This window comes from Erinaceus europaeus, chromosome 14 (genome assembly GCF_950295315.1).
Source record: "Erinaceus europaeus chromosome 14, mEriEur2.1, whole genome shotgun sequence".
Taxonomy (NCBI): Eukaryota; Metazoa; Chordata; class Mammalia; order Eulipotyphla; family Erinaceidae; genus Erinaceus; species Erinaceus europaeus.
In genome coordinates this window covers 90415590-90435489 of record NC_080175.1, presented here as the reverse complement: position 1 = coordinate 90435489, position 19900 = coordinate 90415590, and the positions used below count along the sequence as shown (strand labels likewise).

Genomic DNA, 19900 nt, shown 5'->3' with positions numbered 1-19900 from the left:
CTAAGAACTAAAGAGTCGTCTAAAAGTTTGAATTCCCTCAGAATTCAAGTCAATATGGGAACCTCAATATGATGCTATTAAACGATGGACATTTGTGAGTGGAACTAGTGTCTTTATAAAAAATACTTAATGGTAAGTCTTTAAGGTAACTCTTTCTATAATAACCTTTCTCTAGCACTCCCTCTCCTCCAGACTCTGTGGCCTCCCTGCCTTATAAGTTCCATCTACTCTGTTCTCAGTTTTAGGTTCCTGTTCATTAAAAAAAAAAAAAAAAAAAAAATCTAACCTGCTTTATATCTTACCACTTTTCAGCCACACAGTTGCTGGCATTACCATGAAGCCGTCCTGATTTCCCTGTGCAGAGAACCTCAACTATGTGTCCTGGAACCTCACCTCTCCAGAGCACTACTCTATTAAGGAAAAATAGAAACAGGCTAGGGATGTGGATTGACCTGCCAGTGTCCAGGTTCAGTGGAGAAGCAATTATTCTCATTAGGAGGTATAGAGAAGTAGTTGTTATTTAAAAGTGCAAACTCCATCTTTTTAGCTTTTCTTTTTCTTTTTTTTTGCTATACTTGAGAAAGAGCAACGACATAATTCCCAAATGTCAACACAGATGGAAGTTGAGAGAAACAGCAATGAAATTGAAAATGCAAACTATAACCCAAAAAAGAAGCACTCTTCTTTCTCCTCATGAACACTATCATGACTACCAAAAATAGAAGGGAATCCCATTATCTCCCATGTTTGAACATGGATATCAGTACGAGGAATGAGAAAACATTTATTCCAACTTAGATGAGACATTAAGTTGCTTTAAAAACACATAAAAAATACACATGGATATGTATAACATACAAATGCATATTTAAGCACATACAGAGTTCTAACTTTGATGTATCTTTAAGACATATGTATATACTGATATAGACATATCTCCTAGAATCTCTGCAAACTCTTGAGAACATGACAGAAGTTTCAGTATCTGTCTTGGTATATATAAACTACAAGCACCTAAGGATACAAGAACAAAGTGTTCCTGTATACATTCATTTTCTTTTTCTATTGAGGGGGGTAAGGGTTTACAGTCAGTACAGTCATGGGCACATATGTAAGAGTTCTCAGTTTTCTGCAAAACACTCTCTCACCCCCAGCCTAGGTCCTCAGAACCTGAACGCCCCCTTACCACCCCCCAACCCCCATCAGAATCCTTTCCTTTGGTGCAATACACCAAACCCTCTTTAAGTTCTACTTTGCGTTTCCCCTTTCTTTTCTTATCTCTCAATTTCTGTCTATGGGTGAGATAATCCAACATTCATCATTCTCTTTCTGGCTGTCTCAACTAACAGCATCCCCTCAAGCTCCATCCAAGATGAGGTGAAGAATGTGAATTCATTACTCTTAATAGTTGAGTAGTATTCCACCGTGCATACAGACCACAACTTGCTCAGCCACTCATCTATTCTTAGACATTTAGGCTGCTTCTGGATTTTGGCTATTACAAATTGTGCTGCTATGAACACAGGTACACACAGATCTTTTTGGACTAGTGTGTTCAGTTCCTTAGGATATATCCCCAGAAGAGGAATTATCAGGTAATAGGGTAGGTCCACTTCTAGCCTTCTGAGAATTTCCCAGACTGCTCTCCACATGGGGTTGAACCAATTTACATTCCCACCAGCAATGAGAAGGGTTCCTTTGTCCCTACAAACTCTCTAGCATTTGTAGTTATGAGAATGTATGCCATTCTCACAGGACTGAAGTGGTATCTCATTGTTGTCTTTATTTGCATTTCTCTGACACTGACTTGAAGTTTTTGTTTGTTTGGTTGGTTGGTTGGCTTTTCTTTATGCCTCCAGACTTATCACTGGGGCTCAGTGCCAGCACTAGGAATCCACTGCCTCCTGTAATCATTTTTCCCCATTTTATTGGCTAGGACAGAGAAAAATTGAGAAAGGAACGGGATAGAGGGAGGGAGAAAGATAGACACCTGCAGACCAGCTTCACCTCTTGTGAAGCGTCCCTACCCCTTCCCACCTCAGGCAGGTGGGGGGGGGGGGCGGTATCCTTGCACAGGTGTTTGTATTAAGTGCACTTAACTGGGTGAACCACTGCCCGCCCCCTAGCATTTTCTCATATGTCTATTGGCCTTTTGGATCTCTGGTGTATATTCTGCTCATTTTCTCTCCCTGCTTTTAGATGAGGTCATTTGTTTTTTGTGGCTGAGTTTGTTGAGCTCTCTATAAATTATTTTTTAAAAAGATTTTAATTATCTTTATTGGATAGAGACAGGCAGAAATCGAGAGAGAAGGGGGTGACAGAGAGGAAGAGAAACACCTGCAGCCCTGCTTCACCACTCACAAAGTTTTCTTCCTGCAAATGGGGACCAGGGGCTCGAAATAGGTCCTTGTACATTGGAACATGTGCCCTCACCCAGGTGTCCCACCACCCAGTCCCATGAGCTCTTTATATATGTTGATTCTTACCCTTTTGTCTAATGTACAGCATGTAAAGACCTTCTCCTATACTGTAAGGAGTCTCTGTGGGTGGTGGTTTCTTTTGCTGTGCAGAAGCTTTTCAATTTGATGGAGTCCCATTGGTTTGTTGTTGGTTTTGTCTTCCTTGTAATTGGATTTGTATCATTCAAGATGCCTATAAAATTTAGATGAGAAAGGTTTCTGCCAATATTTTCCTCTAAGTTATTTAATAGTTCCTGGTGTAACATGTAAGTCCTCGATCCATTTGAAGTTTACTTTTGTGTGTGGTGAAATGTAGTGGTTCAGTTTCATTTTTCTGCATGTTTCAACCTAATTTTCCTAACACCATTTGTTAAAGAGACTCTCCTTTCTCCATTTAATAGTTTGGGCCGCCTTGTCAAAAGTATAGCTCCGGGAGTCGGGCTGTAGCGCAGCGGGTTAAGCGCAGGTGGCGCAAAGCACAAGGACCGGCATAAGGATCCCAGTTCGAACCCCGGCTCCCCACCTGCAGGGGAGTCACTTCACAGGCGGTGAAGCAGGTCTGCAGGTGTCTGTTTTTCTCTCCTCCTCTCTGTCTTCCCCTCCTCTCTCCATTTCTCTCTGTCCTATCCAACAACGACAACAACAATAACTACAACAATAAAACAACAAGGGCAACAAAAGGGAATAAATAAATAAAATAAATATTAAAAAAAAAGTATAGCTCCATTTATCAGACTTCCCCACTAAAAGTTTAAACCTTTATAGTTACCCATTTTACCAAATTTAGAACAAAAAGCAGCTTTAAAAAAATACAAAATACAAAGAAAAATACAAATTAAAATACTATCTTATCTCAAACCCAAATCAAACTCAAGACATGATCACTTAGGATAATAACTTAGGTGATTTATCTCATTCATTTTTTAAGATACTACCTTAAAAAGCAGATGCACTTCCTCTTAAATGAACCCACCTACCTATTTCTATCAATAAAATCATCTCTTATTCCAGTGTAAATATGGTTTAAAAAACTGTATTAAGGAGCTGAGCAGTGGCACACCTGAAGGAGCACACACATTATAGTGAACAAGGAACCCAGGTTCAAAGCCCCTGGTCCCCACTTGCAAGGGGGAAGCTTCAGGAGTACTGAAACAGTGTTCCACTAGTCTCTGGTACTCTCTCACTTTCTTTCTCCTCTTTCTCCTCCACTCTCTCCTTCCTTCTGAACTTCTAGCTTATCATTACCTTAAATCAATAAATATTTTATAAAAAGGACAAGGAGAATTCTGTGAAGGACTTAAACATTCTGGTGGATAGTCAACATTCTATTGATTTAAAAAATAATCTGATTTGAAGCTCTTCAAAAAATTGAATTTCAAACACAAGTAGGTAATATTTCTCCTTCACAATAAAAACAAAAATAACATTTGTGTTAAAGTGATACCAACAAAAAGAAAGCACAGGCAATACCCATATTTGCTATGCCACAAATACCGGGGGGGGGGGGAGAACATTCTTTGAAAATCTGTATCAAATTTTTACAGTGAAAGTGAATGAAGTCAGCAAGGATAAAAATCAGTACTGGCCTGACTGGAAAAGCATGTTGGGCCTGAGGCAGAAGGAGTTGTTTTTTTTGAAATAGGAGAAATTTCTGAAATAGAAAGCACGTTAAACGGAATTGCCTGAGGACCGTTAGCAAATGAGAAATTACACTAACTGTATTGGGAACAGCAAGCTGATAAAAGCACAATGCACAAATTACAATCTTCTTCACAAGTAGTATTAGACATGAGAAAGGTTAAGCTGTATGTGAGAGAGGTTTTGCCCACCACAGATCACTACATGATAGAAGAATTACTTTCAAGTGTTACTAGGACCCTCCAACAACTATGGTAATAAAGACTCCTGTATTTCTAATGTTACAGAACAAGCCAGCCTAGACCACGAGTCAATATCTATTTGCAAAACACCCCTTGAGTGTAAATCTCTATTCCAAGCTCCGTGGAAAACACTCAAAAGATAAAAATGTGTTCCTAAATATATTCTCTTCTTCAATTCAAAATGCACATGCCACATTCCAGGGACATTCAGTATTTACTGAGTAGCACCGGTGTAGAAAACAAGACCTAAGTTAGAAGCAAAGCGACATGCAGAGGCGCAATCTAATTAACATCCCATAAGGGCAAATACTTTTACTAATGGCAATGACTCTAGTGGTTACTACAAGAGTACCTGAATAGGTCCCAAATAAAAGGTAGAAATACTGAAGCAACTACCATATGGAGGATAAGCTAAGGAAGAAACAAAGACAATAGCAAACACAGGACACCTGTGTTCCAACAGGATCACAAATCAATGTTATGGCGATCTGAAGAGTGAAAAAGGAACATTCTTCCCAACCTTCCTCCCTTATAAGCAGGAGCGACCAGGGCAGGAATAATGCAAGTCATACTGAGTCACTGTGCCTCAGCAAGATTCTGGGGTCAACAAAGTTAGGAACACCTGTTATTTAGAATGAGGCAAAAGTAAGGCTGGCACTTCCCAAAAGGTCTAGGACTATTAGAGCACAAAACAGGCAACTGATCTCTGTCACTTAATCCAGAAGGAGCAAAACATTTTGGCTGAGCCAAGAAAGGTTGTTCCTGCTATTGTTCTGATTGATAGGACAGAAGTGATATATTTAACATACAGAAATAAAGGGCAGTGCGGACATGCCATACCAAATAACTGGGGTTAAACAAGTTCTCTTTCTTCAAGTATTAGAAAAAGTCTCACTGCCAATAATTATGGAATCTACTTCTTCTGTGATGAAGATAACTTTTACTGTGGTAAAATATATACAACATATAATTTACTACCTTCCCCATTTTAAGCATACAGTTCAGTGATATGAAATACCTTCATGTCTTTTTCCTTTCATAGTTAAGTCACTTTACTGGGGAGATAGCAGTTGACAGGACAGTTGCTAGATACATGGGTAAAAGTTCTTAGCACAGAATTTAGAGAAGGATTTATGTGACAGGAGTGGTGTGCAGACACCTATCATGGGGAGATAAATGACTTCTTCTCTTATACAATATCCCAATTTGCTTCCCATTAGAGTTGACTAAACCTGCCTTCCACTTTGATCTTCCTCTTCAAAGTCTTCACAGGTCATAAAAATTTTCTATGTAAGCTCCTCTTTCAAATATTTAATCTAAAATTGCACTCTTTAATAATGTAGCCAACTAGTCACATATTGTTATTAAACACTTGAAATATGACTGGTCCTGATGGAGATGGAAATGCAAAATGCACAGATCCCAAAGACTGAATGTGAACAACATATGTAAAGTAACTCATTAGTAATGTTTCTACTACATGTTGAAAAAAAGGGCTATTTTCCGTATACTGTGTTAAGTAACACACGTCTATGAATTTATTTTACCTGCTTCATTTTATCATCGTAATGGGGCTACCAGATAACTGTAAATTACAGACATGACTGCTATTCAATGTGCACTGGGTAAGGCCACTTTAGGTAAGGTCAGGAAGCAGCAGTCAGCAGCACTCATTTGCATTTCTGGGTCACATTCATCATCGTGTTCCAGATTCATTAAGGAATGGATACAACAGTTCACTTAGGAATGGCCTCAATGCCTCTTAAATTACTCCATAATCCCATCTAAAATGTACATATCAGCTACAAAGAAACATGCAAATATATTATCAGATAGGATTTATAAATTTATTTAGAGACTCCAGATTCTAAATAATGTGGGAATTTCTGCGCAAGTACATTTCGCAATTAAAGCATTTTTGCAAGTAAACTCACTTGAAAGCAGCAAAAGCTGTGTAACAGTTTCCTGCTAACTCCTCAGGGTTTTAATAAGGTTAGTGCCTTGGCTATCATTTTCTTCAACTCCTAATATAAATTTCATAAATTCTGTCCACATTCCTTAAGACTGGGAACTCCTTTTATAGAGAAATAAGTTTTCAAATTCAGACAATTCTGTGTGGTATATGGTTCCCTACCTAAGAAGCATAGAGTATGTTCTCACTAGTCTTACACTGATTTCTGCATACATAAATATCCATTATAACTGCTATTATCTACTTAGCAGCCGACTAAGTTTCTTCAAACATGGCCAGAAGGATTATCTGGGAAAAGCATACCATGGCAGACCACAGGCAAAATTCAGGGTGTGGAGAAGAGCCTGCCTATAGAGCCTTAAAAAGAGGGACATGGAGAAGGCTGTCCTGAACCAGAACTCACTGGAGGAGACCCAAGTACAGGATGATGAATGACTGTTTTGCACTAACAAAAGGCCCAGTCAGATGTTCAGCACCTCAGACAGGTCACAGTGAATATTCACTATAGAATAAACGAATTCTTAAAAGCTCCATTTTCCTTTTCCATTCCATGATAGATAGGATTTAGGCTAGCTGAATTATTATGTTGCAGATAACTTCCCCAAAAGTGTATTAACAACCTGTTATCTCTCAATGTGAAACCGATTTCTATTTGAAAACTGACATGTTCTGATGTCCAGTATGCTAATATAATAAACTCTGAAAACGTCAAACTGCATATTAAGGCTGAAGTAAAGAAAAGGCTAATTCCATGTAGATTAATAATTGAAAAAAAAAAAACCACTAAGCACAGGACTCAATACACATGTGCAAGTCCACAGGTTCAGTCTCTGTAACAGAGCATACCAGTAAGAAGCTCTGGCTTCAGTCTCTGTCTCTACCTACCTCCTAATTCTGTCTCATGAAAGTAAGACAATTATTTCTAAATGATTATTTTAAAACACTTTGAAACTTTTAAGTAAATACATATTTTTAAATGAGGAGTAATAGATTTAAATGTAAAAAAAAAAAAAAATCAGATCGTACAGCCTGTTTACAGTCCTTACATGGGGGAGACAGCGCAAGCAGCAGCTTAAACACAAGTGGCGTGAAGCGCAAGGACCTGTGTAAGGATCCTGGTTTGAGCCCCCGGCTCCCCACCTGCAGGGGAGTCGTCTACTTCACAGGCAGTGAAGCAGGTCTGCAGGTGTCTGTCTTTCTCTCCCCCTCTGTCTTCCCCTCCTCTCTCCATTTCTCTCTGTCCTATCTAACAATGACATCAATAACAACAATAATAATAACAACAATAAAAAACAACAAGGGCAACAAAAGGGAATAAATAAATAAATAAATAAAAAGTCCTTACATAAGGAAACAAAACACAAAGCATAGTATGAGAGTCAGTAAATCAAACTTCAACAAAATTTAAAACTTTAGTCCAGTGAAGGCTCTCTTTTTAGAAATAATAAAATGGCAAGATATAAGAAATAGAGAAAATATTTGTAAAATAAGTGTCTGAAATTGGCTGCGGGCCCAGTGTCTTAAGGCGGAGAGAAATGGCGCCCTGCTAGTGAGTGAGGTGTTCTGAACCTATTGGGGGAGGTATGAAACTGTCCCCCTGTAACCATAGTTTTGTAGAACATTTCCTCAAAAAGATGGGGGGGAGGGCAGAGCCAAGATGGCAACTTGGAGACAATACCTGGTGTGAGCTCCAAAAAGCAGCTTTCAACCTGGGAGTCTCTGGAAAGGCCACCAGGTTCCAGATGCTACCATGATGCCAACCAGACCTTCCTGGGCAGACGACCCCAACAATGTGTCCTGGAGCCCTGCTTCCTCAGAGCCCTGCCCCACTAGGGAAAGAGAGAGACAGGCTGGGAGTATGGCTCGCCCTGTCAACACCCATGTTCAGCGGGGGAGCAATTCCAGAAGCCAGACCTTCCACCTTCTGCATCCCACAATGACCCTGGGTCCATACTCCCAGGGGGATAAAGAATAAGAAAGCTACCAGGGGAGGGGATACGGAGTTCTGGTGGTGGGAATTGTGTGGCGTTGTATCCCTCTTATCCTATGGTTTTTGTCAGTGTTTCCTTTTTTTATGTTTCCTTTCTATAAATAAAATTTTTTTAAAAAATTAAAAAGATGTCTTAAAAGAGAGAAAAAAAATAAAGAAAGAAACCTCAAAGATCTGGCGAAGAACTTGTATCTAGAATACATATGAGTCCTAAAACACAAAGTGACAGAATTTAATTCATATGAGATTCAAAAGTTCAAGAAAACATATCCGTAGTTGCCTAAGATTAGAGATTCTAAGACGATAGAAGACAGTGTGTACACAAAAAAATGACTGAATTCTTTTTCTCATGTACAGTTTTGTGTCTTCATTGTGGCAATTAGAAAAGATTTCGTATGCCGGTGTTAAACTGCACAAAAGAGTACATACACAAGTGCAAGGTGGGGACGACACAGCACAACACTCCAATGCCAGAGGCTCCAGAGCCCTAGGTTCACCAAAGCGCTAGCCCCACCCCCAACCCCACCACCACCACCACCACCACCACCACAAAACCAGAGCTGAGCAACTGGGGATACATGAATAAGTTTCTCTGAGTTGTAAGGACTTCAGTTTCCTGCTTTGGCTATTGCAATTTAGTTAAGCAAGCTATCAGTGAGGTAAGCTGGGCAAAGTAGGAGCTACTGGGTGCTGCAGATTTGACAACTTCCTATGAGTTGATGTGTATTTCAAAATACTTTTAAACGCATTCTAACATAGTGTGAAATTCTTTGAATTCGCTGTATTTTTAATGACCTTTACAGATATTTTGAGCCTGCTACAACAAAACATCAGTTTTGACAACACTTTTTGTTCCTGTGTACTAATCAGCTGCATTGGTGAGTGCCTTTTTATAGGATACTACAAAGCTAGCATATAGTTTTCAATTAAGGGCAATGTGAATTAGGGATGTGAAGAAAAAGGAGATTGGTATTTTTCACTGCATTTCTATCATTAGCAAGCATAACTTAAGCAACTGAAAGAGTGCTGCTAGCTGAAATTGTGAAATGGATGGAAGTCGCCCTCTGTTAAAAAAAAAAAAAAAAAAAAGAGGCTAATAGATCAGAAAGATAAAGAAGGTTGAAACTATGTTAAAGCCCAAATCACCTACCTTCACTTTCATCGTGAAAATTTAAACCTCTATTTTAATAGTTCAGACTTTGTGGGAATATCTTCTAATTTACTGTGTTTTGAGTTTACTATTACGCAGTACTAAATGCAAAACTGATTTTTATCATGCTTTCTTAACACAGATTCTTTCTGTATTGCTCAGTTATTCATAAACAAATGTAATTTGTAACTACTTGCTCTACTTGCTCATTATGAAAATAAAAATAACTAAGACTGAGGACACTAAATAACATTTCACCTTGTAATGGAAAGAAATGATTGAAATAATTGTGTTAAATATTTGGAAGGACTTCAAGGTTACCTATTCCGGAAGTAAATTTGGAGATCTGGTTTTTGGTCATCACATTTCAGACTGCATACCTAGTATACATTTTCAGAGATAGTGTCTTATTGCAATTTATTACTCCATGAATTGACTGACACACACCTGAATGTTCGATCCCTTCTTATATAAATCTCATAGGAAAAATCAAACATACTGGAGGCCAGCCAAGAAAATGACTCAACAGTATAGCACAGTCCTTGCAGATTCGAGAATCATGATCCCAGCAACAAACTTGTCAGTATGTTTTTCAAAAATGAAACATACGGACAAAAACTGAAACCATCAATAACTGAAAAAGAAAATGTGGGGGAGGGCGGCAGAATGATAATGCAAAGAGACTCATCCTGAGATTCCCAAGTCCCAGGTTCAATTCTCCCCAACACCCCACCTCTACCCCGCACCACCATAAACCAGAGCTAAACAGTGCTCTGGTTATAAAATAAATAAATAAACAAATAAATAAATAAGTCAAAGGAGAAAGAGAGTAAAATATAAAAAATCTGAAAGAATACAGGGTTAATCTTTATCTTATTAATAAATAATATGTTCAGACTCCACTTGCATATTGTTTCATTTTCAAACTTTTAAGCTGCTTTTCACTCGCAATTTCAAAGTTATTTCTGCTATGTTTAAACTCTGTGCAACCACTTTTCCAACCATGCAGCATTCAGAAGAAAATCCTTATAGCTGTTTGATGCCCAAAAATATGAACACTTAGCAGTCCGATGAAAAAAGAGAAAAAGCAGAAAAGGAAGATCAAGAGAAGAGCGACTTTAAGTTTCTGCAGGCTAGCGTTTATCTCTGTCAATAAAGCTTTGCGGCTTTGTGCTCATTATATCCCAGGACTCCTCGATTGCCTATCATTTCCTCACCAAATTAAGGATCAAAGTTTACACAGATTCTTTTTTGTCTCCATTAGATCGTGATTAAATCTACCACCATCACGCCTCAGTCACCCACCCAAGTGCTCTATGTGGGGGGGTGAGGGTGCGGGGAGCAGGGGCAGGGCACGGAAAGAAATCCCCCGAAGAAAAAAGCTGCGGTAACCAGTAACAATGAGGTAAAAACTGTGAGGGAATTTCTGATGATGTTATTCTTCTTATAGCTGCTTTTGGGATAGGATACTAAAGAAACTAACAAAAGTAACTTCTCCAATGTCTTATATCAAAATGCAGATTTCAGATGGAAGGTTAGCTAATAATGTGAATAACTTTGGTTGAATGAGCATCTTTATAATATATATATATATATATATATATATATATATATATATATATATCCCAAGACCTCAATAAGGAGGTGAATCCCATTCATATTATCAAGAGGAAAAAAGAGAGATTCCCACGGGGGTCAGGCGGTAGTGCAGCGGGTTAAGCGCACGAGGCAGAAAGTGCAAGGCCCGGCTTAAGGATCCCTGTTCAAGCCCCGGCTCCCCACCTGCAAGGGAATCGGTTCACAGGTGGTGAAGCAGGTCTGCAGGTGTCTGTCTTTCTCTCCCCCTTTTTGTCTTCCCCTCCTCTCTCCATTTCTCTCCATTTCTATCCAATAACAAGTGACATCAACAACAACAATAATAACCACAACAAGGCTACAACAACAAGGGCAACAAAAGGGGGGGAATGGCCTCCAGGAGCAGTGGATTCATGGTGCAGGCACCGAGCCCAGCAATAATCCTGGAGGCAAAAAAAGTGAGGTTGAAGTTTCAATATCTTTCCTGAATGTACTGGGTTCTTGCTACCCTACACAGAAAACAGAACAGGGTTACTTTTGTATACTAACCACAAAAGAATTCTGGACTCAAAACCGTGGTTTTGAACAGTCATCACCACAAGAAGAGAATTCAATAAGCTTACTTCAGGATGAAAGGGGACAGATAGCAGCAATTCTCTCCAATGCAAACACTTTCATGTTTTCCCTTTAATACTTTTTAATGTATAATTGAAGTTTAATACATGCTTTCAAACAACAGCAGTACGCTGTGCTTATCGGTCTAAAACTATAGCACATTTCACACAAGCTGTATTATCATTTCACTGAATAACTGGGGCCAGCTTGGCGGGAATTAAACTCAATCCTCTAAGAACTTACCACATAAGGAGTCCTTTCTCAGGAGGTGGAGGCAGCAGGCACCAGAGCCTAAACTAAGCCAGAATGTTCCATCCAGTTACTTTAAGTCACTTTGAAAATGCGGAGAGGTCAGAGCCTTTTGCCCATCACTATAGAGAATTTTAGGACTGACTCTGGAGGTAGCACGGATCCCAGGGACAAAGGGTGAATGTATCTACTGGTACAAAAGAGTATGCCAGATATATCTTGTAATCTTCAGAATCATCCCTGCCTTTTCAAATCACTGACATTTGACTTTTTTCATAACCCACAACTTGGTCAGGCACTGAGAAAAAAGTACACCGTTCACCTACATTCACAACATCTGCACTATAAGAATCAAATTTCAGCTATCAGTGCTGCTACATATTCCAAAATTCAAACTATTCAATACTTTCCAACTCTAGTTAGATACAACTATTTTTATTTCTAACAAGATAAGAGATGTATGCTATAATTGTAACACTGAAACAAACTTGGGCTCAGAAAAGCTTCTCCTTTTATTCTTGGGCATGTGATTTGACCTCAGGCTCGCTCAAGCTAAATACTCCTTCAGTGATTAAGCCTTTCATCTCTGTGGAGATGGAAATAACTAATTAAAATGATTTTCTTCAGTCAGTTGTCTCTAGCTCTTTACCACAGAATATATTCCACTTCACTAGACTTAGCCCCACAATGTCTCCTGCTTCTCCTGTATCCCATGACACGCATCCTAGCATTCTCAAGGCTTAGAGTAAGCTGACCTGAGACACACTGGTATGACCAAAAGAAAAATAAAAAGTCAGAAAACATTCGGTCAGGGCTAAACTAGTTCAGCCATAATACACAGCACTTACATGCTTTAGGCAGCAGAAGGTCCATGTTCCATCTCCTGTACCACCATATGCCAGAGTCACAACTGTCTGTGCCTTCTTTCATAAAAAATAGATCTATAGGGAGTCAGGCAGTGGCGCAGCGGGTTAAGCGCAGGTGGCCCAAAGCGCAGGGACCGGCATAAGGATCCCGGTTCGAGCTCCCAGCTCCCCACCTGCAGGGGAGTCGCTTCACAGGCGGTGAAGCAGGTCTGCAGGTGTCTATCTTTCTCTCCTCCTCTCTGTCTTCTCTTCCTCTCTCTCCATTTTTCTCTGTCCTATCCAACAAGGACGACATTAATAATAACTACAACATAAAAAACAAGGGCAACAAAAATAAATAAATAATATATATATTATATATATATATATATATATATATATATATATATATATAATAGATTGTTGTTTTTGTGTTTTTGACGGGTTATGTTGTTTTCGCCAGGCTAGCTTCACCGGCGGGTAACAGAGGACCAGGGACTCATGGTTGAGCTGTAGGCAGTATCTCTTTATTCATGCAGGACGCAGCCCAATCTAAGCCAAGCTAAGCTAAACTCAAGGTACAGTACTGTAAAACTCACAATGCTGTCTTTATATATACTTGCCAAGTAGGGTGGAAACAGGATGTGACATAGAGAGGGTGGAGAGAAAAGTGACTGGTGAAAATCAGGGTGTGATAAAGAAGGGGTCAGGGTGTGACAAGGAGGGGGGGTGGAGCAAAAACATATCATGAAACAGTGGGGATTGAACCAATGCCCTGGAGGGAGGTGCTTGTTAACAGAGGTTATGTAAATAGAATGAAGTGGTTATGTAAATAGAATAGTGTTAAGCAGGGGGGATTTAAACCAAATGAAACAGAAGGGGTCTCATGCATACCAACAATAGATCTATAAATACTAGGGCTGGGTACACCCAGTAGAGTGCACATGTTACCATAAGCATGGACCCAGGTCCAAGCCCCAACCCCCAGCAGCTGGGGGAAACCTTCACAAGCTGTGAAGCAGTACTGCAAGTATCTATCTCTCGCCTACTCTATCTTCCCCCTTCCCTATCGATCTCTCTTTACCTATATCCAATAAATAAAATATTCTTAGAATCGATAGATATTACATTTTAAAAGGCACCTTTGAATAGACAGGCCAGTATGCTGTGTCAGCAGAAGTGGCTCATTGTAAGGCAAACATAGCATGAAACTGCATAGTTCAAAATGTTCTGTGTGCCTGCTTTGACACTGTAGAAGCATATTGCAAAAACGGAGTCTTCATCAGCTTAGGTTCTTGAGTGGCTGCCACCAGGCATGCCCTCTGGCTAAATAATACATGGATATGAGTAAATGTTATTTGAAACACAAAGACCTTGGGATTATGCACACATCACAATGAACTGTAAACAACAGAAATTCAAAGCAGAGCAGTCACCTTAGGGGGTAATTAATGAGACAGTATAGAAACTGGCTCATACAACAATGCACTCATTTCTATTTTACGGCATAGAATCCTCATACGTGGTTTAACATGTTTACAGTTAAGAATAACATGTAGCTAATAGGACTTCTAATAAAGAAATCTTAGTTGGGTGTAGGAAGAAGACAATCCATTAATGAAAAGAAATTGCCCGCCCCCCTCACCATTCTCATGTGCTTGTATGTTCCTTTTCATTTTCCTTGCTCCTTAGTAAGCATGCCCTGTACCTGGTTTTTGTTACACCAAGCCCAGAAAGGTGATGAGAAATGAGCAGAAAACTGGAAAAGCGGGTAAGGAAGATAACACAGAGGTTTCACAGTAGACTTTCATGCCTAAGACTCCCAGATTCAATCCTCAAAACCATCAAAAGAGAACTGAGCAGTGTTATAATAAAAAAAAAAAAAAAAAAAATGGAAAAGTAACCAAGACCAGATTTATGACAGAGGAATTTGTTATTGGGCAAATGTTAACAGTAAAAGTTACCACTGCCAAGCGCCAAATTATTACCTGCTATGCCTAAATGAAGCATGTGTGCTGGAAAATGGCGATTACTCACAACTGAAAACAGAAGTACAATCCAGGTCAGGGACACAAAGACCCACCGGACCAATGTTTTCACAAAGAACATTACATGTCCCCACTTCTTTATTCTAGCCTTTGTCCCTCTCATTAGTTCTGACAAACCATGAAAGATCAAAACTGCTCCAATCCCAATGGAATTGAAGTGAATTATATGAAACAAACACTAACGAGATATTTGGCTGGTAGTGGGTTTTTTTTGTTTTGTTTTGTTTTGTTTTACAGAGGAGGGAAACTATTTTCACAACCCTTCCTTTAGAAATGTTGTCAGTGTCATTTTACAAAGTATACAAGTAAATCAGCATTATCATTAATAAGCATTATCAAGGGGCTGGGTGGTGGTGCACCTGGTTAGCGCACATGTTACAGTGTGCAAGGCCCTGGGTTTGAGGTCCAGCTTTGCAAGTGGTAAAGCAGGTCTGCAGGTGTCTCTCTGTCTCTTTGTCTCCCCCTCCTCCCTCAATTCCTAGTTGTCTCTATCCAATAAAGGAAATACAAAAATAAAAATAAGCATATCAACAAAAAGTAACCACTATATTTTACTCCAAACTATTTTGACCATCTTAAGGTACGAAGATTATGCACTGCTTCTCTAAAAGCAAGATCACATATATTTAATTTCCAAAGACTACTCCCTTCATTTCAGAGTGGCTTGCCAAAAGGTTCAAACAGCTGATTGACTAAGTCAGTGCAATCTTATGGGCAGTTCTGGAATATATCAACTCTAGAATATGTATACACACTATATATAATGAAACAGAAGAGATCCAAAAGGCTGAGAAACACATGAAAAAATGCTCCAAGTCTCTGATTGTCAGAGAAATGCAAATAAAGACAACAAGGAGATACCACTTCACTCCTGTGAAAATGCCATCCATCAGAAAAGGAAGCAGCAGCAAATGCTGGAGAGGGTGTGGGGTCAAAGGAACCCTCCTACACTGCTGGTGGGAATGTCAATTGGTCCAACCTCTGTGGAGAACAGTCTGGAGAACTCTCTGAAGGCTAGAAATGGACCTACCCTATGACCCTGCAATTCCCCTCCTGGGGATAGATCCTAAGGAACCCAACATATCCATCCAAAAAGATCTGTGTACACGTATGTTCTTGGCCGCACAATTTGTAATAGCCAAAACCTGGAAGCAACCCAGGTGTCCAACAACAGATGAGTGGCTGAGCAAGCTGTGGTATATATACACAATGGAATACTACCCAGCTGTAAAAAATGGTGACTTCACCATTTTCAGCCGATCTTGGATGGACCTTGAAAAAATCATGTTGAGTGAAATAAGTCAGAAACAGAAGGATGAATATGGGATGATCTCACTCTCAGGCCAAAGTTGAAAAACAAGATCAGAAAAGAAAACACAAGTAGAACCTGAAATGGAATTGGCGTATCTCACCAAAGTAAAAGACTCTGGGGTGGGTGGGTGGGGAGAATACAGGTCCAAGAAGGATTCAGAGGACCTAGTGGGGGTTGTATTGTTATATGGGAAACTGGGGAATGTTATGCATGTACAAACTATTGTACTTACTGTTGAATGTAAAACATTAATTTCCCAATAAAAAAAAAAAAAGAAAAAAGATGTTGAATGTAATTTTGTGTCCCTTACTCTGTTTTTAGAAATTCTAGAGTGAACAGTTGCTGAGCTGTATAGATAACAACTGTTAGTGTCAAATTCTAAACCTAACTTTTTCTGTCAAAAGTTAAATCAGCATTGTTTTTTCTTCCCCCAGTGCTGTTTCTAGCATCAAATTGAAGATTCTGTTGCTTGCAGATTTGAGTGTAGATATTCGATTAGCATGGTAGTTTTCACTCTCAAGTTATCTGCTAAAAATGCAAGTCATTAAAACTCGATGAAGAAGTTACAGGGCATATATTCAATAGAATAGTACTGAGCAATTTAAAAAGATGATATTATGCCATTAGGGACAAAATGGATGGAACTGAAGGTGATTATGCTTAGTGAAGTAAATAAGGAAGTTAAAGGCAACTACCAGATAGTTTCACTCATCTGTGTAATATGGGGAACTGAAACACATGAGCTAACAGGAAGAAGGAAAAAGTGGCATAGGAGGTGGCTGCAGGGCCTGGAGCACAGGACTTACAAGCATGAGGTACTAAGTTCAATCCTAGCACTGCTGATGCCAGGGTGATGTTCTGGTTCTTTTTCTATCATAAATGTAAACACGTAAATATAAATATTTTAAAAAGTAACCAAGTTGTCTAAGATTTGTGAAAACTATCACTGCTAGCTTGGGGGAGAGGAGGGGGTCGCAGAACTTTGATAGTGAGTGCAATGGAGAACTACACCTCAGTAATCTTAGAAATTTGTGAGTCATGATTAAATGATTTACAAAAAATAGTAAAATTAAATGAAAATGCAAGTCATTAAACCACAATGTGCTTAACTTCACACACACACAAAAAGAACTGTAAGTAGTAAGATGATCATTTCAATTTTTTGAAGTAGATATTTTTAAGTTTACTGTTTAAATCACTGTGCCAGCAATGTAATAAAGGTGCAGTGCTTTATTTACCCAGTGGTCAGCATAAAAGAAAAATCAGCATGAAAATATCCTATTATCAATCTCTGGACATTTCTCTGTCCTTGCCTTTCTCCCCTTTCCGAGAATGCAGTGCCAAGCATGAATACGTTGCTGTAAATTTCCTTTCCAAAGCTGACCCAAAGGCCTGCGGTAGTGAGTGGATATTAAGAAAGACTTGATATTCTGAGACTGAGAACTTCAACAAGTAGAAAACAATAGCTACAAGAATTCTGCTAGACATACCAATCACATCACTAGTTATGAAATGAACTAGAAATGTTTTATGCTCAATTACACACGCTGAACGTTATGGCCAGGCTAATTCTGATCCATGGGAGGAAAAAGAAAAAAAAGCTTTTAAAACCTAAGGCACACGTGTCTTGGCGCTCTGCGTCAGAGGCAGAAGTGGATACTATGAGTCAGAGCACGTACTCAGTGGTGCAAAAACACTGAGAAGCAGAGGGGAAAGTGGAAAGTTTATGTAAAGTTCCCACCTCTACTTTTAAGGGATTGGACACCCAGATTTGTCAGCGCAAACTTCCAGAAGACACATCACCCGCCAGGGAAACACTTGCTCTCATCAGAGCTGCAGCGAGGGGGCGGGGCCGTTGGTGGGCGGGGCCTCGGGACAGGGGCGGGGCCTGTGGAGCGGGGAGGCGGACTGGGGCCTGCAGGGGGCGGGGGCCGGGCGGGGCCTGCGTAGGGTCAGGGGCGGGGCCTGGGGCGGGGCGGGGCCTGCGCATCCCGGCCTGGGGCGGCCCCAGCCCTGAAAAGCGGCCCAAATTCAGAGCCGCTCCTAGGAAGAGCGGTCGTCCCGCTACGAGCCCTTGGGGGACGTTACCGCCCCGAGAGCCTTGACGGGGGTAGTCAGGGAGTACCTGCGCTGGAAGTCCACAGCGAAGGGCTTCAGGTACGGGTCGACCTCCAAAAGTCTGGCGAGCTCCGGCACGTCCGCCAAGGCCGCAGCCAGCGCCTCCTCCGAGCGGTCAGACTGAGCCTCCGGCGCCGCCATCTTCCGCCGCAGCCCGAGTAGCCGAGGCCCGAGAGGCTCGAGCGGAGCCCGGGAGACCCCGTGGCGAGGCACGCGGCGGGGGCGGAGCCGTGAGGCTCCCTGGCGAGCTGCGGTGTCCGGGGCCCTTTATAGCCGCGGCCAGCGGCCGCCTGCACACACACACCCCCCCCCCCGCCCGCCGACTGGGAGGGGCCGGAGCCCGGCCGGTGATTCCCCGCGAGCGGGAGGCGGCGCGCGGCGGCGGCCACTCAGGGCCTCGCACCTGCCGGGCGCTCCCCGCCCGCTGCCCCGGGGGCGTGTCCCAGAGGCCGGGCCGGCCCCGCCGTCCCATCTCCACTCCGGAACAAACTTTTCCTTTTAGAGCAAAACCCACTAGTGGGCATATACCCTTCAGATGCAACTATGATTATGATTTCCTTTTTTTAAAAAAAACAAAACCCACTAGTGGGCATATACCCTTCAGATGCTTCTGTGATTATGATTTCCTTTTTTTAAAAAAACAAAACCCACTAGTGGGCATATACCCTTCAGATGCTTCTGTGATTATGATTTCCTTTTTTTAAAAAAACAAAACCCACTAGTGGGCATATACCCTTCAGATGCTTCTGTGATTATGATTTCCTTTAAAAAAAAAAAAACCCACTAGTGGGCATATACCCTTCAGATGCTTCTGTGATTATGATTTCCTTTAAAAAAAAAAAACCCACTAGTGGGCATATACCCTTCAGATGCTTCTGTGATTATGATTTCCTTTTTTAAAAAAAACAAAACCCACTAGTGGGCATATACCCTTCAGATGCAACTATGATTATGATTTCCTTTTTTTAAAAAAAACAAAACCCACTAGTGGGCACATACCTTTCAGATGCTTCTATGATTATGATTTCCTTTAAAAAAAAAAACACTAGTGGGCATATACCCTTCAGGTGCTTCTATGATTATGATTTTAAAAACAAAAAAACAAAACCCACTAGTGGGCATATACCCTTCAGATGCAACTATGATTATGATTTCCTTTTAAAAAAAAAAAAACCCATTAGTGGGCATATACCCTTCAGGTGCTTCTATGATTATGATTTCCTTAAAAAAAAACTGCTAGTGAGCATATACCCTTCAGATGCTTCTGTGATTATAATTTCCTTTTTTAAAAAAACCCACTAGTGGGCATATACCCTTCAGATGCTTCTATGATTATGATTTTTTTTTAAACAAAACCCCTTCAGACCTTCAGATACTTCTGTGGTTATGATTTCCTTTAAAAAAAAAAAAAAAGCAATACTCAGGTTTATGGTGCTGCAGGGGATGGAACCTGAGACTTTGGGAGCCTCAGGCATGGGAGTCTCTTTGCATCACAGAGATACTATCTCTACATCTATCTGTCCACCCTCCCCAGCCTGCTTACTTGATTTTTTTTTTTTTTAATGTAAGGAACATAATAAGGTATTTTCTTTTTTTTCTTTTTGCGAGGAAACTTTTTATTATAATTTTTATTTATAAAGTGGAAACACTGACAAAACCATAGGATAAGAGGGGTACAACACCACAC

General features: G+C 40.4%; 1 protein-coding gene across 1 annotated transcript in view; it reads right to left on the bottom strand.

Annotated features, from left to right (window-relative positions):
• GBE1 (1,4-alpha-glucan branching enzyme 1) overlaps positions 1 to 18582 on the bottom strand; it is a 270582-nt gene extending 252000 nt beyond the window's left edge. Inside the window, exon 1 of the mRNA XM_016193269.2 lies at positions 18221 to 18582. Within this exon, the coding sequence (XP_016048755.1) occupies positions 18221 to 18354 (134 nt within the window). The 5' untranslated portion in view covers positions 18355 to 18582. The remainder of the gene's footprint in view (positions 1 to 18220) is intronic.
• Positions 18583 to 19900: the final 1318 nt, after the last annotated feature.